This window comes from Patella vulgata, chromosome 1 (assembly GCF_932274485.2).
Source record: "Patella vulgata chromosome 1, xgPatVulg1.2, whole genome shotgun sequence".
NCBI lineage: Eukaryota > Metazoa > Mollusca > Gastropoda > Patellidae > Patella > Patella vulgata.
Genome location: NC_065879.2, coordinates 94,215,561 through 94,241,907, shown reverse-complemented (window position 1 = coordinate 94,241,907; position 26,347 = coordinate 94,215,561). Strand labels below are relative to the sequence as shown.

Below are 26,347 nucleotides of genomic sequence, written 5' to 3'. Positions count from 1 at the left end.
GACAGGGTTGCTGGCAAGGGACAACATATAGTCGTCCTGATGGGACAAAAAACTGAGGTCCGGTTTACACATAGGCGTAAAATATAACTTTGCGGTTGGAATTCTATATGAGAGTAGGTGGTAACGCCCGTATCCGGGCAAAATCTCCCCCATAGAACACTGTATGGCATATTCCTTTCTTCATTATATAAGTCGTGGCAGAACAGTAAGGGACGGCAAACCCTATTTCGTTTCATTTCCAGTATGTTTAATTTTTTTTATATATATTATCGTGATTCGAGGTAATATTTTATGTAATTTGGGATATGTTATTGTAGTATTGTTTGATCTATGAAGGTTATTGTCGTATTAAAGATCATCTGGTCACATTATGGTCCAAATCTAATAAGATCATGCAACAGTGTGATATGCATGATGTCATTATGTATTCCATGACGTCGAGATCACCTTTACGTCATCCGTGGCAACCAGCAATGTTCGGTAACCATGCTCGGTATCTAAACGTACCAATTATACGACAGTGTTAAATTTTGACACGTTTTGTTATTTGTTTCGACCTGTTTATAAATGGCATTCATACCAACCTCTGTAGTCAGTGATTCCAATCCAACATTTATGTTACTTATTACATTTTAGTCTTATACATAATGTACCTCAATTAATATATTTCAGATATTACAACTTTATTGACACCAGGTCACCATTCACCAAAGCTAGAGTATTGTCTACAATCCACTTCTCAACATCAGGATCTAGAGTCTGGTCAACCATCAACATCATCGAGTCTAGATTCTAGTCATATTAATCAACGTAAAGATGATACAACACCAGTTAAAACATCACCTGTTTACAATGATGATAAAGTTGTAAGACCAGTAGATAAAGATATATTATTTAAAGTTTGTGAACGTGGTACATTAGACGAATTAAAATCTATTTTATCAGATAAAACAATTGATATAAATAGTACAGCCATGTTTGATTGTATTAGATCGGGTATTCAAACTGTGGAGAAATTAGAATTATTGATATCATATGGTGCTAAACTTGATGTTCAAAATATGTTTGGTTATAGTTTATTACATGAGGCGTGTGGGTATGGATGTGTAGAAACTGTTAAATTGTTGTTAAATACAGGTAGGATAGATATAGAGAGTAAGGGTTGGTGTGATAATACTCCAATACTTGTTCACGTAGACAACCTGTAGAAAAACTAGAATTATTGATATCATATGGTGCTAAACTTGATGTTAAAGATGGGGATAGTAATAGTTTATTACATGCAGCGTGTGAGTATGGATGTGTAGAAACTGTTGAATGGTTGTTAAATACAGGTAGGGTAGTTATAGAGAGTAAGAACAATGATGTTAGTACCCCAATACTTGGAGCTATACATTCACGTCAACAACCTGTAGAAAAACTAGAATTATTGATATCATATGGTGCTAAACTTGATGTTAAAGATGGGGATAGTAATAGTTTATTACATGTAGCGTGTGAGTATGGATGTGTAGAAACTGTTAAATGGTTGTTAAATACAGGTAGGGTAGTAGATATAGAGTGTAGGGATGTTTATGGTGAAACCCCAATACTTGTAGCTATAGGTTCCAATAAACAACCTGTTGAGAAACTAGAATTATTGATATCATATGGTGCTAAACTTGATGTTAAAGATAGGTATGGTGAATCTGATAGTTTATTACATATAGCGTGTTGGTATGGATGTGTAGAAACTGTTGAATTGTTGTTAAATACAGGTAGGGTAGATATAGAGAGTATGAACATTTTAAATGAAACCCCAATATTTGTAGCTATACGTTCATATGAACAACCTATAAAGAAACTAGAATTATTGATATCATATGGTGCTAAACTTGATGTTAAAGATGGGGATAGTAATAGTTTATTACATGTAGCGTGTGACTGTGTATGTGTAGAAACTGTTAAATTGTTGTTAAATACAGGTAGGGTAGATATAGAGAGTATGAATAATTATGGTAAAACCCCAATATTTACAGCTTTACTTTCAGATAAACAATCTGTAGAGAAACTACAGTTGTTGATATCATATGGTGCTAAACTTGATGTTAAAGATAAGTATGGTAATAGTTTATTACATAAAGCGTGTGAGTATGTATGTATAGAAACTGTTGAATTGTTGTTAAATACAGGTAGGGTAGATATAGAGAGAAAGGATGATGATGGTCTTACCCCAATACTTGTAGCTATACGTTCAGATAAACAACCTATAAAGAAACTAGAATTATTGATATCATATGGTGCTAAACTTGTTGTTAAAAATAGGTATGGTGATAGTTTATTACATGTAGCGTGTAAGTATGGATGTGTAGAAACTGTTAAATTGTTGTTAAATACAGGTAGGGTAGATATAGAGAGTAAGGATAATGATGATAAAACCCCAATACTTGTAGCTATGCGTTCACGTCAACAACCTGTAGAAAAACTAGAATTATTGATATCATATGGTGCTAAACTTGATGTTAAAGATAGGTATGGTGATAGTTTATTAATGTACATGTAGCGTGTTGGTATGGATGTGTAGAAACTGTTGAATTGTTGTTAAATACAGGTAGGGTAGATATAGAGAGTATGAACATTTTAAATGAAACCCCAATATTTAAAGCTATTATTTCCGATAAACAGCCTGTAGAAAAACTAGAATTATTGATATCATATGGTGCTAAACTTGATGTTAAAGATTGGTATGATAATAGTTTATGTCATGTAGCGTGTGAGTATGGATGTGTAGAAACTGTTAAATTGTTGTTAAATACAGGTAGGGTAGATATAGAGAGTATGAATAATTATGGTAAAACCCCAATATTTACAGCTTTACTTTCAGATAAACAATCTGTAGAGAAACTACAGTTGTTGATATCATATGGTGCTAAACTTGATGTTAAAGATAAGTATGGTAATAGTTTATTACATAAAGCGTGTGAGTATGTATGTATAGAAACTGTTGAATTGTTGTTAAATACAGGTAGGGTAGATATAGAGAGAAAGGATGATGATGGTCTTACCCCAATACTTGTAGCTATACGTTCAGATAAACAACCTATAAAGAAACTAGAATTATTGATATCATATGGTGCTAAACTTGTTGTTAAAAATAGGTATGGTGATAGTTTATTACATGTAGCGTGTAAGTATGGATGTGTAGAAACTGTTAAATTGTTGTTAAATACAGGTAGGGTAGATATAGAGAGTAAGGATAATGATGATAAAACCCCAATACTTGTAGCTATGCGTTCACGTCAACAACCTGTAGAAAAACTAGAATTATTGATATCATATGGTGCTAAACTTGATGTTAAAGATAGGTATGGTGATAGTTTATTAATGTACATGTAGCGTGTTGGTATGGATGTGTAGAAACTGTTGAATTGTTGTTAAATACAGGTAGGGTAGATATAGAGAGTATGAACATTTTAAATGAAACCCCAATATTTAAAGCTATTATTTCCGATAAACAGCCTGTAGAAAAACTAGAATTATTGATATCATATGGTGCTAAACTTGATGTTAAAGATTGGTATGATAATAGTTTATGTCATGTAGCGTGTGAGTATGGATGTGTAGAAACTGTTGAATTGTTAAATACAGGTAGGGTAGATATAGAGAGTAGGGATGATAATGAAACCCCAATATTTACAGCTATACGTTCAGATAAACAACCTATAAAGAAACTAGAATTATTGATATCATATGGTGCTAAACTTGATGTTAAAGATAAGGATGGTAATAGTTTATTACATTTAGCGTGTGAGGATGGATGTGTAGAAACTGTTGAATGGTTGTTAAATACAGGTAGGGTAGATATAGAGAGTAAGAACAATGATGGTAGTACCCCAATACTTGTAGCTATACGTTCATATAAACAACCTGTAGAGAAGATGCGAGTATTGGCAAATTTTGGTGCTAATCTTGATGTAAAATTTTCAAATCGTAATGCAGGTTACTGGTACCAGAATAGATATGATTATGCAGGTTATAGTCTACTGCATTACATATGCAGATATCATAAAGTAGAAGATGTTGAATTTTTGTTAAGTAAAAATATAGATATAGAGATAAAAAACAAAGCAAATGAATCTCCAATAATATCGGCCCTGCGTTCATCAAAACAATCAATACAAAAGGTCAAACTATTATTAGACAAGGTTGCTCAACTAGATCATTCCTCCAGTATACTTCACTATGCCTGTCAATATGGTAGTCTAGATTGTGTTAAATACTTTATTGATAAAGGTTTAGATATTGAAGGCAGGAATGATGAAAATGAAAGTCCTTTAATGTTAGCTATTAGTTCAACAATCCAGTCATTACCAAAGGTCAAGATGTTATTAGATGCAGGTGCTAAGCTAGATAGTTCACCGAATATACTTCACTATGCCTGTCAATATGGTAGTCTAGGGTGTGTAAAGTATTTTATAAACAAGAAAAGGTTAGATATAGAAAGCAGGGATGAAAATAATCGAACACCTCTGTTTTATTGTGTTTTGACAAAACGAATAAAATTTAAAAATAAAATAGATTTACTTCTGTCTAAAAATGTTGATAAAATGGTTAGAGATACAAATAATTTGAGTATATTACAATATGCTCGTCAACATGCTAGAAAAGCACGTGTACAATATCTTTTTAAAAATGGTTTTACTGATTATAGCTTATAGAAAACCGTAAATTATAAAATTATTTTTGAAACTACATCTATTGAGTGGCAAGGTACAGTCATTTGAATGAGACGTGCACGTAAAAGATCCCTGGAGAGTTGGAATTCTATAAAAGAGTAGGCTGTGTCGCCGCTGTCAGGGCAAAATCTCTCATAGCATAATGTATGACGTACGCCCGTCTTCATTAGCCCGGTCGGAGCAGATGAGTAGGACGTTAAACCCCATTTTATTTATAAATAATTCTATGTAAATGTACATACCAAAAATATCATACTTTCATAGGGGAGAGAGAGAAATGGGGTTTAAGGTCCACTCGACACAAACTAGGTCATTTCGGGACTAACATGTGGTTTAATTTTATTTACATAATTCGCTTGCGCGTAGGGATCTTTAGCAGTGGGAGGAAACCGGAGGACCCGGAGAAAACCCACGAGGTTGGACAGGCGACCCTACTCCTTGTCACGTACAACCGGGGATTCGAAACCACGCCAGTCGACTCAATGACAGACTTTATGATACAGCGCGCGCACGCTAACCATTCAGCCATCCAACCCCCCGTACTTTCATAGGTAAATCTTGTTTACGGTAAATTAAAAACTAGTCTCGAACACCATGACATTTAAACCACTGTTATATTTTAATATTGTATACCATATATATACATTGACCTGTATTATATACATTGACCTGTATTATAGACATGGACCTGTATATATATATATTCATATCACAGTTATTATTGGATTATTTATCATATATGGCATCTTGTTAAACCATGGATTGATTAACACCCTGTAAAATCAAGATCAAAACACTGCTGCGGCTGACCTGCAGACAGAATACCCATAAAACAATCAGAAAGACGATTTTGTAAACCTAGGCACCCTGATATAGTATTGGCATATGGGAAAAACCTTGTCAGCGATTTTCAAAACGTATGTATGTTGCCGCCCAGTCTTCAACTTTTGGGCTCAGTAGGCGGCACAGTTTGGCAGGTGCGCCTGGTCACCATGTTAAACGAGGCTCTGGTCTCCCATACATAAACGTTAATTTCGCTTACATTTCGATAATATTTGAGCCTGAATCTGTACAGATATTGAGATTGATATTAAACTATTAAAATACAATTGCTAGAAATACATTTACATGAAATAGTAATTCATAATCGTAGATTGAAGTTGGCTATGTTTAAGCCACTGGCTGTCAGATTTCACACTAATGTCACATGACCTCAAAAAAAGAGAAATGGGGTTTAACGTCCACTCAACACAAACTAGGTCATTTAGGGACTAACACATGGTTCAATTTTATTTCTATATTTTGCTTGCGCGTTGGGGTCTTTAGCAGTGGGAGGAAACCGGAGAAAACCCATGAGGAGGGACAGGCTTGTCACGTACAACTGGGAAATCGAAACCCCGCCAGTTGACTCAATGACAGACCGTATGGTACAGCTAGCGCGCTAACCATTCGACCATGCATCCCCCCCCCCCCTACACACACACACATGACCTGAAACCCTTACTGTTCAAGTGCACATAAGATGGACGTTGAAACTTTTCGCTACGTGTAGCCAGTGGTTACTATACCAGTATCCACTTTACGGCAAGTTCACACCAATCTGATTGAAATTAATTCAGCTATCCTCACCCAAAGTCGCAAAAATAGACCTCCCGTAAAAATGACTTTGTCAGTTATTGAAAACACTCTTAATCCCCTCAGACGCCAGTGACGTCACAGTGACCGATTGCATATTCGGAATGTTTATTCCTTAATTACCTATATATAGCCGGCGTGTGTATTCATTAACGCCTGACAGATTCTTTAATCCCTACTCAAATGAAACAATTGACTACTGAATAATTTGTTTTGTAATTCATTTTAATTTAAGATCCAATTTAGAATTTGTTTTATAATGTACCTCATTCTTGTCGCACGATAGTGATTTTAATACTGTGTTTTAAAGTGACTTTTTCATAGAGTCCCTCTACCATCGTGTGCAGTCAAAACGATTCGAGATACATTTTCGTCAGAAGAGTATCGTGGTTCTATTTTCCCCAAGTACAGGAGTAAAAAGATGTGGTCGTGCAAAATGTATCATAAAAGTCAAACATGATTGAAACGCGATTTGTAAATGACGATCCGTTACCGGTATCAGAGTAGCCAACAGTATCTCGTTTTCCAGTAGCCATCGTACGGCACCTTTCTTTCTGCATGTGGATTTGACTTCATTACTCTGAAAAAGACGGGGGTTTGGTTGGCTGAATGGTTAGCGTGCGCGCTCTGTATCATAAAGTCTGTCATTGAGTCGACTGGCGTGGTTTCGAATCCCCGGTTGTACGTGACAAGGAGTAGGGTCGCCTGTCCAACCTCGTGGGTTTTCTCCGGGTCCTCCGGTTTCCTCCCACTGCTAAAGACCCCTATGCGCAAGCGAATTATTGAAATAAAATGAAACCATATGTTAGTCCCAAAATGACCCAGTTTGAGTCTAGTAGACGTTAAACCCCATTTCTCTCTCTCTCTCTCTCTCTCTCTCTCTCTCTCTCTCTCTCTGAAATAGACTGTACAAATGAAGTACGAAAAAATATCTCAATATAGTTAGAATTAACAGTACAAATAAATTTTGATGGTAAATGGAATAACAGATTGAGAAGGGTCATCTAACTACAAGTATCTTTGTGTATTGATAATAATATGGCAAGTGTAGTGTCGTTTATATCTGTCATTAATATATCTAACTAAAGTATCAGACACGGGTCATAAATTAATTAAAAATGCTGATTAGGTAATTATATTTTTTCACGCGGGCCAGAACAAAGACATCACTCTAGGTGGAACGGGTGGGTAATACCCCACCAACGAACTAATCGTACACACGTTAATTGTATAAAATAATCAAGTTTTACTCATCAGTTGTTTATAATTATTATTTACCCATTAATCAATTAGCTTTGTTCACCGATGTTTTTGTAATTAAAGTAGCCTCGTATTATTTGTTGATTTAATTGACTTGATATGAAATCTGAATATAAATTATTCGATGGATAAACGTTTGTGATAAGATAAGGTTATAATGTCTAACATCGTTTAACTTTTTGTCCCCCTTCTTTCGTCCGTCCGTCCGTCTGTCTGTCCGTCACACTTTTTGGGACACAATAACTCTCTTTCTAATTGAGCTACAATGTTCAAACTTGGTGTAGGTGTTTATTAGGTCAATGCATTGATGGAGTTTGAAGATGAGAATTTTCTGCTTAGGGTAATCATGCAGAGATAAGCAATTTGATTGGTTGATGCCTTGGGACACGATAAATTTAGTTCTTATTAAGTGAGAGTGATGAAACTTGGTGTATAGTTATATTACATCAATAACTTGACTAAGTTTGATAATGAGCATTTTCTGCTCAGGGTAAGAAGAGCGATAAGTAATTTGATTGGTCAAGACCTTGGAACACAATAACTCTCCTTCTAATTGAGCTAGAATCTTCACACTTGGCATAGGTGTCTATTAGATGAATGCCTTGATGGAGTTCGAAGATGAGAATTTTCGGCTTAGGGTAAGCAGAGATAAGCAATTTGATTGGTTGATATACATGAGACACAATAACTTTAGTTCTAATTAAGTGAGGGTGAGGACACTTGGTGTATAGCTTTATTACATCAATACCTTGACTAAGTTGGACTATGAATATTTTCTGCTCAGCGTCAACAGAGCGATAAGCAATTTGATTGGTTGAAACTCTCCTTCTAATTGAGTAGAATGTTTAAACTTGGTGTAGGCGTTCATTAGTTGAATGCCTTGATGCTTTGAGGCACGACAACTTTGATTATAATGAAGTGAGAGAGATGGAACTCCAAATATAGATTCATTATATCATTACATTGTACCTTGACTAATTTCGATGGTGAGAATTTTCTGCTTAGGCTAATGAGCGATAAGCAATTTGATTGGTCAAGACTTTGGAACATAACAACTCTGCTTTTAATTGAGATAAAATGTTTAGACTTGATGTAGATGTTCATTAGGTGAATTTCTTGACTGAGTTCAATGATTAACATTTCGAGCTGAAGCTAACCAGAGCTAATAAATTTCATTGGTCAATGCTTTTGGACAAGATAATCTTGATTCTATCTGATAGAGATTGATGAAACTTAGTGTATAGTTTGATTGCTTGATACTTTTGAAAAAAAAATAAATGTGTGATTAATTAATGTGTGTCATCTATTTATTTTGGGATTTCGGCGGGGGACATCAGCCTCACTGTTGGCTTGTTTTTATACACCCACATTTTCGTGTGGACGTATATTGCTGTCGCACCTGTCAGTCCGTCCACAATTGTTTGTGGACACTCTACAGGTCACAATTCTTATCAGATGATGACTAAACTTGAAATATGGGTATATCTTCAAAAGATCTCGGTTGCTTTCGATATTGGCATGTATCGGACCTAAACTACATGGATTATGGCCCCTATAGAGGTCACAATTTTTATCCGACTTTGTTTAAACTTGAAATGTAAATTTATAACCCAAAGATCTCGGTTCTTTTCGATATTCGTGCATATTGGACTGTAACTTCCTGAATTATGGCCCATGATTGTACGAAAAATTGGGTTTTTAGCTTGTGAACACTATAGAAGCCTATATTGGATCGTAACTTCCTGAATTATGGCCCCTGATTGTACGAAAAAATTGGGTTTTTAGCTTGTGGACCCTATAGAGGTCATAATTTTTATCCAATTTCAAAAACTGTTTAAATATATTGCAGTTACACCCTAAGGATGGTTGAATTCAAATTTCGTAAAAATCGGACCAAAACTGTCAGACAAAATGGCCGCCCATTGTTATCGAATAGCGTAAAAATAAGGTATATGAATGTTGTGGACTCTCTAGAGGTCACAATTTTCTTCTGATTTTGATGAAACTTGAAATGTAAGTTTATAACCCAAAGATCTTGGTTCCTATCAATATTCACGCATATCGGATCGTATCCTTCTGAATTATGGACCCTGATTGTACGAAAAATCACGTTTTTAGCTTGAGGTCCCTCTAGAGTTTACAATTATTATCCGATGTAAAAAAACATTCTAATATATCATCGTTACACCGTAATTTTGTGAAAATTGGACCAAAACTGCCAGTCAATATGGCTGCCCCTCCTACACAATTAGTGTAAACATATGATCTGGTATATCCAAGTTGTGGACCCTCTAGAGGTCACAATTTTGAAGTAAATGTTTATAACCCAAAGGTCTTGGTTCCTTTCGATATTCGCGCATATCGGATCGTAACTTCCTGAATTATGGCCCCTGATTGTAAAAAAAACGTTTAAATATATCACCCAGAGGTCGCAGTGGATCAATTTCGAGTTGCGTAAAAATACGCAGACATTCTAAAATTTTGCGTTTTTTATTTATACGCCCACATTTTCATGCGGACGTATTATGCTGTCGCCCCTGTCCGTCGGGACGTCCGTCTGTCTGTCCGTCCATCCGTCCACAATTGTTTGTGGACTCTCTACAGGTCACAATTCTTATCCGATTTTGACGAAACTTGAAATATAGGTTTGTCCCCAAAAGATCTTGGCTGCTTTCGATATTGGCATGTATCGGATCGAAAATTCATGGAGTATGGCCCCTGATTGTACGAAAAATCACGTTTTTAGCTTGTGGACCCTATAGAGGTCACAATTTTTATCCGATCTTGTTGAAACTTTAAATGTAAATTTATAACCCAAAGATCTCGGTTCTTTTCGATATTCGTGCATATTGGACTGTAACTTCCTGAATTATGGCCCATGATTGTACGAAAAATTGCGTTTTTAGCTTGTGAACACTATAGAAGTCATATTGTTTATCCGATTTAAAAAATCGTATTATTATATCACCGTTACACCTTAAGGACGGCTGAGTTCGAATTTCGTGAAAATCGGCTCAAAACTGACAGACAAAATGGATGCCCTTCGTTCTCAAATAGCGTAAAAATATGGTATATCAAGGTTGTGGACCCTATAGAGGTCACAATTTTTATCCGATTTTGTTGAAACTAGAAATGTAAGTTTATAACCTAAAGATCTCCGATCCTTTCGATATTCGCGTATTTCGGACAGTAACTTTCTGAATTATGGCCCCTGATTGTACGAGAATCACGTTTTTAGCTTGTTACACCTTAAGGACGGCTGAGTTCGAATTTCGTGAAAATCGGCTCAAAACTGACAGACAAAATGGATGCCCTTCGTTCTCAAATAGCGTAAAAATATGGTATATCAAGGTTGTGGACCCTATAGAGGTCACAATTTTTATCCGATTTTGTTGAAACTTGAAATGTAAGTTTATAACCTAAAGATCTCCGATCCTTTCGATATTCGCGTATTTCGGACAGTAACTTTCTGAATTATGGCCCCTGATTGTACGAGAATCACGTTTTTAGCTTGTGGACCCTATAGAGGTCATAATTTTTATCCAATTTCAAAAACTGTTTAAATATATTGCAGTTACACCCTAAGACTGGTTGAATTCAAATTTCGTAAAAATCGGACCAAAACTGACAGACAAAATGGCCGCCCATTGTTATCGAATAGCGTAAAAATAAGGTATATGAATGTTGTGGACTCTCTAGAGGTCACAATTTTCTTCTGATTTTGATGAAACTTGAAATGTAAGTTTATAACCCAAAGATACCGGTTCCTGTAGATATTCGTGCACATTGGACTATAACTTCCTGAATTATGGCCCCTAATTGTACGAAAAATCGCGTTTTTAGGATGTGATCCCTCAAGATGTCACAATTTTTATCCGATTTAAAAAAACGTTTGAATTTATCACTGTTAAACCCTTATGATGGTTGAGTCCGAATTTCGCACAAATCAGACCAAAACTGTCGGACAAAATGGCTGCCCCTCATCCGCAAATATTGTAAATATGGTATATCAAGGTTTTGGACCCTCTAGAGAGAGGACACAATTTTGATCCGATTTTGATGTAACTTGAAATACATGTTTATAACCCAAAGATGTTGGTTCCTTTCAATATTCATGCATATCGGATTGTAACTTCCTGAATTATGGCCCTTGATTGTACGAAAAATCACTTCTTTTTTTGAGCTTGTTCTCTGTCCATCTCTTGCAAAATGTGGGCGTATCTTGCATGGCAACCGCTTGTATATTGCAGTCGCCCCTGTCCGTCGGTCGGTTCGTCCGTCCATCGTCCACAATTTCTTGTGAACGCTCTAATGCCAAAAGTTATCATCCAATTGTTTTAAAATTGATATGTGTTGTTTACATTAGTGAGATGAAGAAGCCTATTTAATTTCCGTTTATTACGTCTAGAGTTATGGCCCTTTTTCACTTTGTTGAACCTTGTGAATGCTCTAATGCCAAAAGTTAATATACGATCTTTGTGAAATTTATATGCATTATTTAGATTAGTGAAATGGAGAAGCCTATTGAATTTTAGCAATTTCCGTTTATTACATCTAGAGTTATGGCCCTTGTTTCACTTTATTGATCCTTATGAATGCTCTAACGCAAAAAGTTAACACCCGATCTTTGAGATTTTTATATGCATGATTTAAATTAGTGAAACGAAAATGGCTATTGAATTTCAGCAATTTACAATAATTACTTCTAGAGTTATTGCCCTTGTTTCACTTTGTTAAACCTTGTTAATGATGAAATGTGATGTTTCATCACCGGACCGGCCTACACATTTGCAGGGGCCGCGTTAATGCTGTAGCCTACCTTGATGATGGCCCGTGGAGGACACACGCGCTACTGACATCTGTCGTTATAACATTTGTATATTACAGCAAACTAATGATGTTATAACTTTTATATATTACATGAGACTAATGATGTTATAACTTTTATATATATCAGTTAACTGATAATGTTATAACTTTTATATTACAGGAAACTAATGAGGTTATAACTTTTTATATTACAGGCAACTAATGATGTACTTGTAGGAGAACTCAAAGAAGATAAGTCTGTTTCAGAATATAGTGAAAAAGGGGGGACAAATTTGATCCAGAACAGTGGAGGAAACCTGTATAGATGTGATATTTGTAGTAAATCATTCACCACCAGTAGTAGTCTACAGAAACATATCAGAATTCACACTAGTGAGAAACCTTATAGATGTGGTGTTTGTAGTAAATCATTCACCACCAGTGGTAGTCTACAGAAACATATCAGAATTCACACTAGTGAGAAACGTTATAAATGTAATGTTTGTAGTAAATCATTCACCACCATTAGTAGTCTACAGAAACATATCAGAATTCACACTAGTGAGAAACCTTATAAATGTAATGTTTGTTGGAAATCATTTTCTACGAGTAGTACTCTACAGACACACATTAGAATTCATACTGGTGAAAAACCCTATAGATGTGATGTTTGTAGTAAGTCATTCACCACCATTAGTAGTCTACAGAGACACAAGAGAATTCGTACAAGAGATAAACCATATAAATGTGATGTTTGTTGTAAATTAGTTAGATTGAAAAGTTATCTAAAAGTGCACATGCGAACTCATACTAAAGAAAAACACTACAACTGTAGTGTTTGTAGTAAATCATTCACCACCATTAGTAGTCTACAGAAACATAGCAGAATTCACACTAGTGACAAACCTTATAAATGTGATGTTTGTAGTAAATCATTTTCTACGAGTAGTAGTCTACAGACACACATAAGAATTCATACTGGTGAAAAACCCTATAAATGTAATGTTTGTAGTAAGTCATTCACCACCATTAGTAGTCTACAGAGACACAAGAGAATTCGTACAAGAGATAAACCATATAAATGTGATGTTTGTTGTAAATTATTTAGATTGAAACGTTATCTAAAAGTGCACATGCGAACTCATACTAAACTGTAGTGTTTGTAGTAAATCGTTCAGTAAAAACAGTGCCCTATTAAAACATATTAAGAGTCATACAGTAGAAAAACTAGTGTGATGTTTGTGGTAAGTCATTTACACGGCATGGAACCCCAACAGACATCTAGTGTGATGTTTGTAGTAAGTCATTCACCCAGTCTGGAACCCAAGTGTGATGTTTGTAGTAAGCCATTCACCCAGTTTAGAACCCTAGTGTGATGTTTGTAGTAAGTCATTCACCCAGTCTGGAACCCAAGTGTGATGTTTGTAGTAAGCCATTCACCCAGTTTAGAACCCTAGTGTGATGTTTGTAGTAAGTCATTCACCCAGTTTAGAACCCAAGTATGATGTTTGCAGTAAGTCATTCACTCAGTTTAGAACCCAAGTGTGATGTTTGTAGTAAGCCATTCACCCAGTTTAGAACCCTAGTGTGATGTTTGTAGTAAGTCATTCACTCAGTTTAAAACCCTAGTGTGATGTTTGTAGTAAGTCATTCACCCAGTTTAGAACCCTATTGTGATGTTTGTAGTAAGTCATTCACCCAGTTTAGAACCCTAGTGTGATGTTTGTAGTAAGTCATTCACCCAGTTTAGAACCCTAGTGTGATGTTTGTAGTAAGTCATTCACTCAGTTTAAAACCCTAGTGTGATGTTTGTAGTAAGTCATTCACCCAGTTTAGAACCCTATTGTGATGTTTGTAGTAAGTCATTCACCCAGTTTAGAACTCAAGTGTGATGTTTGTAGTAAGCCATTCACCCAGTTTAGAACCCTAGTGTGATGTTTGTAGTAAGTCATTCACCCAGTTTAGAACCCTAGTGTGATGTTTGTAGTAAGTCATTCACCCAGTTTAGAACCCTAGTGTGATGTTTGTAGTAAGTCATTCACCCAGTTTAGAACCCTAGTGTGATGTTTGTAGTAAGTCATTCACCCAGTTTAGAACCCTAGTGTGATGTTTGTAGTAAGTCATTCACCCAGTTTAGAACCCTAGTGTGATGTTTGTAGTAAGTCATTCACTCAGTTTAAAACCCTAGTGTGATGTTTGTAGTAAGTCATTCACCCAGTTTAGAACCCTAGTGTGATGTTTAAGTGATAGTCTACACACATAAGAATTAAAATTTGAGAGAAACCTTATAAATGTGATGTTTGTGGTAAATCAGTCAGTCACAGCTGTTTGCTACAGCAACACCAGATATTATAGCAGGGATTGGATGGCTGAATAGTTAGCACGAGCGCGTTGTATCATAAGGTCTTTATTGAGTCAACTGGCGTGGTTTCGATTCCCAGTTGGTCACTGGTACATGACAAGGGGTAGTATAGCTTGTCCAACCTCGTGGGTTTTCTCCAGGTCCTCCGGTTTCCTCCCACTGCTAAAGACCCTACTTTCTGATATAACAACTCTTACTCTCACAACTCTTTGTATCATCCTTATTGTGGGGGCTGTGGAGGGCGTCTCATAATTGTAATATGTATGTAATAATAGTTGTACAGTTATGTATCCACCTGTATTTTGATATATATATACTATTCAAAAAAAGTAGGGGATATTTGATTTTTAAGTGTTATTAAAGTCACCTAATGAAACTGACGAAGAAACAAATGACAAAATGAAATGAAGTTCACATTCATCGATTTATTCCAAATGATCATTAGACTAAGTAAGGCACAGACTGACCATTATAAGGGTAAAATGATACCCGGGGTCAAACAGCAAAGTTACCACAGCATCACAACCAAGTCAGTAACGGGTAAATCCTTCTCTGTTTGCCAAACAAGCATTGATCCGACGTGGCATACTCCTAATGAGACGTCTAAGGTCATTTTGGTCCAGATTGTCCCATTCCTGTTGCAACGCAGCAGCAAGTTCTTGGACATTGGCAGGACGTTGTTGACGTTGACGTAACCTCTGTCCAAGCATGTCCCAGACATGCTCGATGGGGGAGAGGTCGGGACTCAGTGCTGGCCAAGGTAATGTGGTGATGTTCTGTTGTTGGAGGTAACCTGTAACGATCCTGGCCCTGTGACATCTTGCGTTGTCATCCTGGAAGATGAAACGGCGGCCATGACGTCGTGCGAACGGCACAACATGGACTGCCAAGATGTTGTCCCGGTAGTACTGGCCTGTAACACGCCCTGCAACAACATGTAAAGCCGTTCTTCCAGCAACAGTGATGCCTCCCCACACCATAACAGAACCACCCCCAAATCGATCATGTCTGATGACGTTAACGTCTTGGAAGCGCTCGTTTCGACGACGCCACACCCTCCTACGTCTGTCCAAAAAATCAACAGTGAACCTTGACTCATCTGAAAACATCACATTGCTCCAGCGTCGATTATCCCAGTGTTGACGATCCCTACACCAACGACGTCTTGCCTGAATGTGATGATCTCTCAAACAAGGGATCACGCGAGGACGTCGGGCGCGAAGGTGACCCCTATGCAGTCGATTCCAAATCGTCTGGCCACTCACTCTCACACCAGTGTCTGTTTGAAGACGAGCGATGATCTGATTTGCTGTGATGACACGATTTCTCAAGGCCAAGGTACGGATAAATCGATCCTGGGCTTGAGTTGTCGCCCTTGGTCGACCTGAGCGTGGTCTGTCCTGTACAGATTGTGTATCACGGTATCTGGACCATAGCCTGCTTATGACAGACTGAGAAACATTCATCGTCCGCGCCACAACCGCCTGTGTTGTGCCGATCTGTAGCATGCCAAGGGCACGTTACCTTTCATTTTGGGTAAGCCGACGCATATCAAAATTTGTTTTCTGGTCTCTAAAACAATTAAACTGATGTTTCCACCCTGGAATTCAATGCCACAATGACTGTAACATTCAAAGTCAGAGTCGTGCAAATCTTGGGTTGGACCCCCATGATGATCCCAAGCATCACCTGCATTCCATGCGGTAGCTATTGGTGCGTTTGGGCGTCACATGTAACTGGAAATGTTTCTTCTGTTAGGTTCTATAGTGACTTTTTTCGTAGTCATTTGCATATTTTAGTATTATGCCCCCAAAATCAAATATCCCCTACTTTTTTTGAATAGTATATATGTTTATAGTTATGTATGTATGTACTGTACCTTTGTTTTATGGTCGCCTGTCCAACCTTGTGATTTTTCTCCGGGTCCTCTGGTTTCCTTCTACTACTAAAGACCCCTACGTTCAAGCGAATTATGGAAATAAAATTGAACCATATGTTAGTCCCAAAATGACCTAGTTTGTGTCAAGTGGACGTTAAACCCCATTTCTCTGTCTACTCAGTTTTTAGTATATCTATATTGTAAATGATCCAATTACTTACAAAACAATAAATATGTGACAGCCTCTGTGGAGTTTCTGTTTGGATGACTTTGCGGCTGTGGCCTTATGTTTTGTTTCCTGGCAACCTATCTTTGTAATAAATGTTAATTACTGCACCATGTATAAACCAAAATGCACCATTAAATTTCTTGTAAAAAACCCAGTTATTATCAAGATATTTGTATATGCATGTTTACAGTTGTACATGTATGAATTTTAATTATTGTTTAAATAAATGTTCTGTCACAGTTAATATGTTATTAAAATTTTAGATTTTCCTGGATGTGGTGTGGTTAATTCTTCCAGTAGAGCTGCTGATATCAAACAGTGATTAAGCCCCGCCTCCAATAAAGCTGCTGATATTTAGCAATGGTTAAGCCCCGCCTCCAATAAAACTGCTGATTTCAAGCAGTGATTATAATTTTTGTTTAAATAAATGTTCTGTCACAGCTAATATGCTATTAAAATTTTATATTGTCCTTGACATGGTGTGGTTAATTCTTCCGATAAAGATTCTGATATCAAGCAGTGATTAAGCTCCGCCTCCAATAAAGCTGCTGATATCAAGCAGTGATTAAGCCCCGCCTCCAATAAAGCTGCTGATATCAAGCAGTGATTAAGCCCCGCCTCCCCTCCTGTACTTAAACTTCCTTCCCCTGTTTGTCTCAAGTCCACGAGTCAACGTTTGCCCAACAAAGTAAACATGAAAATCTTATTGTATCACACTGAATATTAGTTCTATACCTATATATGTATTGTAAAATGACTTTTACTTTTGAGGAAATCTCCCTGTTGAGTCATATATCAATCAGAATTCTGGATAGAGTTATGTCCCTTCCAGACTTCACCCAAACAAGACCGGATTTTGACACAGACTATAGTTTTAAACTACTTTAAAGAGCACATCAAATGAGCAAACAAAATTATGTATATCCAGTGGCCACTACATACATTTTATTGCAAGTTTACACCAATCGGATTAAAATTATTCAACATATTACCATTTTAAGTGTCAGACACCAGAAACCACTTTCAATACTTCAGATACAGCCTTAAACCGTTTGATTGGCTCGTCATCAGTTCTGTTCAGTATGTAAGGGTGGGCCATAGTGCCGCTGTCCGGGCAAAATTTCTATCATAGCATGCTGTATGGCGTATATATGGCAGGAAATGATTCCTTTTGGCGAACAAAGAATAATTATGGCGAAAAAAGAAGGCATGAGTCCAATATGATTCGGCAATCAGAGAATCAACACTATAGAATCTCTTTCACTGTGGACGAAAATGAAATTGTACTTTTTGTGGGTTATTCGGGTTTTATTGGTCCGCGTCGTTTTATGATATACAACTGATTATAAAATGTTGAACCGGAAACGGAAGACAGTGTCGTGACTTCCGCTCTCTGTTCTGAAGCGGCCATTTTGTGTGTTTTTCAAAGGGCATCCGTTTTCAAAGGCCCGCCTTCACGTAAAGATAAGAATGGTGAGTTGGTTTTGGTATAAAGAATGGAATAGATACAATTTAAGAATATGTAACAGACATTATATATGTATTTTCTAATATATATATTTTTAAACCTATGCTATTCTGGTATCCGTTCCAAAAATCGTGTTGTTTTCTACTTTCATTTTCATGTTTAGATTTCTCTGCACATGGAGCAGCTAGAGTAAAAATTCGGAAAGAAGGCGAAAAGCTAGCCTTTTATTTACGAAAATAACTTCATTTGAAGCCGCAGTTTTGTTCCAATCAACAATAGGACGAGCAAGAAAAGCTGATACGCAAATCATACTGGCGTAGCTGAAGCGTGACTCGCGACGACAATATTACGTCACCGCTTCACTGGCGTACCTAGTTAAAGCTACAATTTCATATTTTTAAGTTATATTTTTAAAATGTATTAAAATAAAGCCCTAAAATAGATGGTATCCAAAAACAGTCCTACCTTGTTAAAGAATAATCCTATTAATCCTATAATTCACTATTGCCAGCTGAGAAATTGGCAAAAATATCATTTTCAACTTCAAATTCAAACGTTTGAACATAGCTATTCCATGGAGGTAATAGGAAAACAAGGGAGGTAATTGTGTTATTATTTCCTGTGTCAATGATTTTTAAGGATGGGAAATAATGCCCATGATCGTATAATAGGGAGTTGGTTGATAACCTATTGAGCAAAAGACATAGATATAATTATGTTTTGACTTTCTTAGAAAATATGAATCTTGTTTTTCTAAATTGATTTTAATTTAGATCTAAATTGTATCTTGTTTTTCTAAATTGATTTTAATTTATATCTAAATTGTATGATTAACTTTGTTTAAAAAAAACCCCATAAAATTGCGAGAATTATTCTTGTAGACGTCAGGAATATGTGACGTCATTGATAATAGGGAGTTGGTTGATAACCTATTGAGCAAAAGACATAGATATAATTATGTTTTGACTTTCTTAGAAAATATGAAACTCTCGCTTTAAATAATCTTGTTTTTCTAAATTGATTTTAATTTAGATCTAAATTGTATGATTAACTTTGTTTTAAAAAAACCCCATAAAATTGCAAGAATTATTCTTGTAGACGTCAGGAATATGTGACGTCATTGATAAAACGCGTCAATAAAAATATTTCCATGAGACGCATAATCTCGCTTTCGCGAGATTTGGTAAGTTAGCATGCGCATTGCCATCTTTCCTAGTGTATCTGTTTCCGGTCTGAATTTTTTTTTAAATCAACAGTCTGTGGTGACAGTTTTAGTTACGCTCCTGTGTTACCGGAAAAGAGCTTTGTTCTATAATATTCTCATAAATAAAAAATGTTACGGTCTTGGCCAAGTTAAAGTGTTGTCATCGTGTATAAACACGGCCCCTTTTTTTAAACTAGTTCTCTGTCCATCTATTGGGGGTTTCAGGTCAAAGTTTTTTAATGATGTTATATCTTTTATATTTTACAGGAAACTGATGATGTTGTAACTTTTATATATTACAGGAAACTAATAATGTTAAAACTTTTATATATTACAGGAAACTAATAATGTTATAATTTTTATACGTTACAGGAAACTAATGATGTTATAACTTTTATATATTACAGGAAACTAATGATGTTATAACTTTTATATATTGCAGGATACTAATGATGTTATAACTTTTATATGTTACAGGAAACTAATGATGTTATAAGTTTTATATATTACAGGAAACTAATGTTGTTATAACATTTATATATTGCAGGCAACTAACGTTATAACTTTAAACTTTTATGTTACAGGCAACTAATGATGTTATGACTTTTATATATTAGGCTGACCTTAAAAATATCTTTGTTTCCCCTAACGTGACTGACTAACTAAAACCACCCCCGACTTAAATTATGTTATTGCACTTTTCCACGATCTTTTTATTTTATTTTGTGTGTCAACAAAAATATCACAAGAGTTATTTCCCTTTACTATGGCTATGGTTGGATTCATTATTGAAACTGGTTGATCAAGACGAAAGCGTCATCGGTGTCACTTCTCAACAAAATGGTTGCAGACGAAAGCACGTCCATTCCCACGAAATGATTCTGCCTCTATGTCTGTGGGGCGTCATTTTAAACATGACGACAATATTTTTAATATCCGTTTACGAGAAAAATGAAGGCACAATCCGCACGATCGTTAAAAACGTATTGAAGGAGTTTCACACTTCAAGTTCATGGCAAATCGTGTGCGAGTCGTGCATCACGAAAAATCCCGATGTCATTGATTTGTTTGCCAATAAAGAAGACGAATGTTTCCACCCGGAAAATTATCAAGCTGTCAAATTAGCTCTTAAGTTTAATAAAAACTAAAAAAAATCTGAAAAAAACCCCGACCTACCGACCCTTCTCCTCGATTGTGGGTCGGGTTTGGTGAAACAAAGATATTTTTAAGGTCAGCCTTACAGGAAACTAATGTATATGATGTTATAACTTTTATATATTGCAGGAAGCTAATGATATTTTAACTTTTATATATATTACAGGAAACTAATGATGTTATAACATTTCATCAATGTGTTGTATGTGATGACATTTTTCAACAACTTGATGCTTTAGAAAAACACAATAAAATACATGTTAAAGAAGAGAAAACTGATGATGTTGATGGATATTGTCATGTTAAAGAAGAGAAAACTGATGATGTAGATGAATATTGTCATGTTAAAGAAGAGAAAACTGACGATGACAATGTTGAAAACGGTTTAGAAGCAGATGAGTTGGTTTCATTTAACGAAAGCCAGTCATTTAAGAAACACATGAGAACTCATATAGGGGGAAAACCTTATAAATGTGATGTTTGTAGTAAATCATTTTCAAAGAGTAGTAATCTAGTGACACATATGAGAATTCATACAAGTGGAAAACCTTATAAATGTAATTTTTGTGGTAAATCATTTAGTGTGAATTGTACTTTAAAACTACACTTGAGGATTCATACAGGGGAAAAAACTCAAAAATGTGATGTTTGTAGTAAATCATTCATTAGTAGTAGTCACATCAAGAGACACATGAGAATTCATACTGGTGAAACACCTTATAAATGTGATGTTTGTGATAAATCTTTTACTATTTATGGTAACTTACAGAGGCATATGAGAACTCATATGGGGGGAAAACCTTTTGAGTGTGGTTTTTGTGGTAAATCGTTCAGTGTGAATGGTAATTTACAGAGACACAGGAGAACTCATACAGGTGAAAAACATTATAAATGTGATGTTTGTAGTAAATCATTTGGCGAAAATCATTTACTTGCACACATTACCACCCATAGTGGAGGAAAACCTTATAAATGTGATGTTTGTGGTAAATCATTTCTTAATGATGGTGGCCTACAAAACCACAAAAGAATTCATACTGAAGAAACACCTTATAAATGTGATGTTTGTGGTAAATCATTTAGTCAAATTGGTCATTTACAGGTTCACGTTAGAACTCATTCTGGTGACAAGCCATATAAATGTGATGTTTGTAGTAAATCATTCACCAGGAATGGTTGTTTGCAAAGACACATGAGAATTCATACATGTGTAAAACCATATAAATGTGATGTTTGTAGTAAATCATTTGGTCGGGCTCATCATTTACAAGATCACATAAAAACTCATACTCAGGCCTGGAAATATCAATGTAATGCTTGTGGTAAACCGTTTAGTGTGAATTGTAATTTAAAGAGACACATGAGAATTCATACAGGGGAAATATCTTATAAATGTTATGTTTGTAATAAATCATTTGGTCAAACTCATCATTTACAGGTACACATAAGAACTCATACTTAGGCCTGGAAATAACGGTTTTAGATGTACATGTACCTGATAAAATGTCAGTCACTAATAAAAGATCACCTGACATTTTCAACTTAATATTAATAATATCAATAAAAAAAAGACAAATCAGTGCCGGACAAAATGACAGGCACCAGAGGTTTAGTGACGGACAAAACCTGAATCTGTGCCTGACATTGTCTATAACAGGTGCCTTATTTGCAGGCTTGCTCATACTGGATAGAAAACCCTATAAATGATGTGATATTTTTTAGTAAATAATTTTATAAAAATAATTGTCTACATGGTAATCTGTACTGGAGAAAATTTTTATAAAAGTGATGTTTGTAATAAATCATCTTGTCACAATCTGGAATACATAAATACGTCACAATACATGTACACTGTGATGTTTGTGATAAATCATCTCATCAAAATCTGGAATACATAAAAACTTACACTTGTGAAAAACCTTATTAATGTGTTTTTTGGGGGCTTGTGTTAGAGATTGAATTATTTCTTAATACAAAATTTATGGAAATACCTTGTTGAATATTGTTGGTCTACCCCATTGAAATGAAATGGGGTTTAACGTCCTACTGTTCCTATAATAAACTGCAAGTTGATTTAATCATTTAAAACATCCAAAGAGAGAGAGAGAAATGGGGTTTAACGTCCACTCGACACAAACTAGGTCATTTTGGGACTAACACATGGTTCAATTTTATTTCAATAATTTGCTTGTGCGTAGGGGTCTTTTAGCGGTGGGAGGAAACCGGAGGACCCGGAGAAAAACCACGAGGTTGGACAGGCGACCCTACTCCTTGTCACGTAGAACCGGGGAATCAAAACCAGCCTTGTATCTTTGTTGTATTATTTTCAATCAAACAGCTTCACATAAAGATACATTGCTATAAGTTATGGTGAGTATATTTGGATATAAATTTTATAAAAGCAATATTCGGAACAGTCTCTTGTCTTTCCAGCAATATAAATACAAATAACGCTCTAACCCTATCACTGGTCTACACCTACTGTCTGTTCCAGGTAACACTCTAACCCTGTCACTGGTCTACACCTAGGTTGGAGTCCTTGTCTTTAAATCACAAAATACGAAGTGGAAATAGTCTTGGATTATTTAATCTGTAATCAACGGTACAAAGCCAGAGGGGTCAAAACCAAAAGTACGACACAGATGTCAGTAGCGCGTGTGTCCTCCACGGGCTCTTACGCACGCTGTGCAGCGACGTCGCATGGAATTTACCAATGTTTGAAAGAAGGCCTGGGGCATATTGTTCCATTCTTGGACAAGAGCAGCTTCTAAAGCAGCAATGGTGTGCATCTGTGGTCTCCGATACAGACGGCGTCCAATCTCATCCCAGACATGTTCTATCGGTGCCATGTCCGGAGACATGGCTGGCCAGTCCAAGACATTGATGTTGTTAGCAGCCAGGTAGTCCATACTAAAACGGGCAGTATGCGGACGTGCATTATCCTGTTGGAAGTGCTGAAGTTGTGGGTGCGCTTGAAACATCGGAACAACAATTGGTTGCAAGACATCATCACGGTAGGCTACAGCATTAACGCGACCCCTGCAAATGTGTAGGGCGGTCCGGTGATGAAATGTGAAGCCTCCCCACACCATTACACTTCCCCCACCCCATCGATTCGTTTCGAAGACGCAGCAGTCTGCAAAACATTCCCCAAGACGTCTCCACAGCGTGATAAAGATGAAAGCGACTCTCATCACTGAAGAGCACACTTTGCCAGTCTACTCTTCTCCATGTCTGGTGTCCTTGGGCCCATCACTGACGGTGATGATCCCTGAGGATAGCTCCAACATAAGGTTGTTGTGCACGGAGTCCTACTTCTCTTAGACGACGTCTTACGGTGTTGGCACTTACTGGTCCTTGTCTTCCCACGACAGCTGCACCTGTTCGTGGCACTGGGCGGAATCTGACACGCAGATGAGTGACCCGGATGTAGCGGTCTTGAGTCTGGGTTGTAACGCATTGTGGACCAGGACGTTGACGGTCACGTGTTGATCCAGTAACTCGAACACGTTCCACCAACCTTACAATAGTGGACTGATGACAATTGAAGTGTCTGGCAATAGCACGTGTAGACATGCCAGCCCTGGACATTCCCCTAAGCTGGGAGATTTTCTATTAAATAATCAACCAGAGTGGATTAATCTGTGAGGATTTTCATATTCTCCGACAAATTACAAAACTAGCATCGTTACATTAATTGTGAATAATTCGTTTTGGGTAAATCCAAATCCCTTTTCAATATACAACCATCATTCAGTACTTCCGGAAAGGAAGGGAAAACTTCTAACAAAGGAACGATAGACTATTGTTTAATCCGACGTTCTCTAGACTCGCAAGTTCAGAACCAAATCAGACAATTTTTATCTTGTTTTTTTTTCTTTTTTTCAAGTCTAATGTTTGAATCAAATTTGTTGCTAACAATAGCCTTATAATGGTGAGTTGATTTTGCTATAAAATTCCGGGCGACCATGTTTGATTCGACTCCCTTTTACATTCCATCACTTTTACATTTGTTCCTATTTTCTATTAGCGTCAGGGTTAGGGTCAGGTATTTACCATCGAAGAGCTTATTTTCTTTTCACTTATCTACTTGTTATTTACTTTCTGTGGTTCCACAACAATGAAATATTGAGACACAAAAATTGTAGTCACATCAAACATGATTGCCAAATTCCATAGGGGATGGAAGACAAACAACCAGCGTCACATGATTTGCTGATTTGCATATCAACAAAGACGTCTTTGCAGTAAATACTACTGTGGTTTGAAAAAGAATATTTAAAGGCGCCAAGTCTCTAACTTTATATTTTCCATAATATTTGAAATTAAAAACACAAATTAGAATTCAATATTGATTAATTTCAATCAATATTGATGTTTTTATATTTGCCGTGAAACCATAGGATCCAAATATCAAATATTTAAGATACAATTAATTAAAATTTTATAATCAGTATTCAGTACACAGAGTCGGGAGCTTGGTGGATGACCGAATGGTTAGTTCGTATGTTGTATCGTAGGAGCAGAACAGTTAAACCCCATTTCATTCTTTTCATGTCTTTCCAGGGAAATATTGGGAACCTACTTGACCAACGCTAATAATGTTATAAATTTCATATATTACAGGAAACTAATGATGTTATAACTTTTATATATGACAGGAAACTAATGATGTTATAACTTTTATATATTACAGGATACTAATGATATTATAACTTTTATATATTATAAGAAACTAATGATGTTATAACTTTTATATATTACAGGGAACTAATGATGTTAAAACTTTTATATATTACAGGAAACCACTGATGTTATAACTTTCATATATTACAGGAAATTAATGTTGTACTTGTGAGGGAACTCGAAGAAGTGAAATCTGTTTTAGAACATGGTAAAAAATGGGAGACAAGTTTCAAGAAGAACAGGGAAGGAAAACCATATCAATGTGATGTTTGTAATAAATCATTTATTACGAATAGTCATCTGAAGAGACACATGAGAATTCATACAGACAAAAAACCTTATAAATGTGATGTTTGTAGTAAATCATTTACTGAACGAGGTAGTCTAAGGAAACACATGAGAATTCATACGGGTGAAAAACCCTATAAATGTGATGTTTGTAGTAAATCATTCATTAGTAGTAGTCACATCAAGAGACACATGAGAATTCATACAGGTGAAACACCTTATAAATGTGATGTTTGTGGTAAATCATTCACCCAGGGTAGTAATCTACAACAACACATGAGAATTCATACCGGTGAAAAACCTTATAATTGTGATGTTTGTAGTAAATCATTCACCTATAGCCAACATATGAAGGAACACCTCAGAATTCATACTGGTGAAAAGACTCATAAATGTGATGTTTGTAGTAAATCATTTAGCCAGAGTAGTACTCTACAATCACACATGAGAACTCATTCCGGAAAAAAGCCTTATAAATGTGATGTTTGTGGTAAATCATTTCTTAATGATGGTGGCCTACAAAACCACAAAAGAATTCATACTGAAGAAACACCTTATAAATGTGATGTTTGTGATAAATCATTCAAAAAGACGCATCTTCTGCAGATACACTTAAAAATTCATACTGGTGAAAAACCTTATAAATGTGATGTTTGT

General features: G+C 36.1%; 2 protein-coding genes across 8 annotated transcripts in view; both read left to right on the top strand.

Annotated features, from left to right (window-relative positions):
• The window catches only part of LOC126816854 (zinc finger protein 239), a 138,659-nt gene extending 121,498 nt beyond the window's left edge, over window positions 1–17,161 (top strand). For 5 of the 6 annotated variants that reach the window (XM_056100272.1, XM_056100277.1, XM_056100268.1 and 2 more), the window contains 2 exons: window positions 673–866; window positions 12,635–17,161. In XM_056100272.1, the coding sequence (XP_055956247.1) occupies window positions 673–866; window positions 12,635–13,576 (1,136 nt within the window). In that variant the 3' untranslated portion in view covers window positions 13,577–17,161. Of the gene's footprint in view, window positions 1–672; window positions 867–2,558; window positions 2,936–12,634 lie in introns of those variants that run through there. The other variant, XM_056100283.1, reaches the window with a different exon arrangement.
• A 1,089-nt stretch (window positions 17,162–18,250) lies between these two features.
• Window positions 18,251–25,842, top strand: LOC130012433 (zinc finger protein OZF-like). Of its 2 annotated transcripts, none has more exons than XM_056100384.1 (3): window positions 18,251–18,362; window positions 20,883–23,086; window positions 25,553–25,842. In XM_056100384.1, exons 1-2 carry the CDS (start codon window positions 18,360–18,362, stop codon window positions 22,176–22,178), a joined length of 1,299 nt encoding a protein of 432 aa, XP_055956359.1. In that variant the 5' UTR covers window positions 18,251–18,359; the 3' UTR covers window positions 22,179–23,086; window positions 25,553–25,842. The 2 variants fall into 2 exon arrangements, with proteins under 2 accessions (XP_055956359.1, XP_055956358.1); XM_056100383.1 differs by having other exon boundaries at window positions 20,883–24,650.
• Window positions 25,843–26,347: the final 505 nt, after the last annotated feature.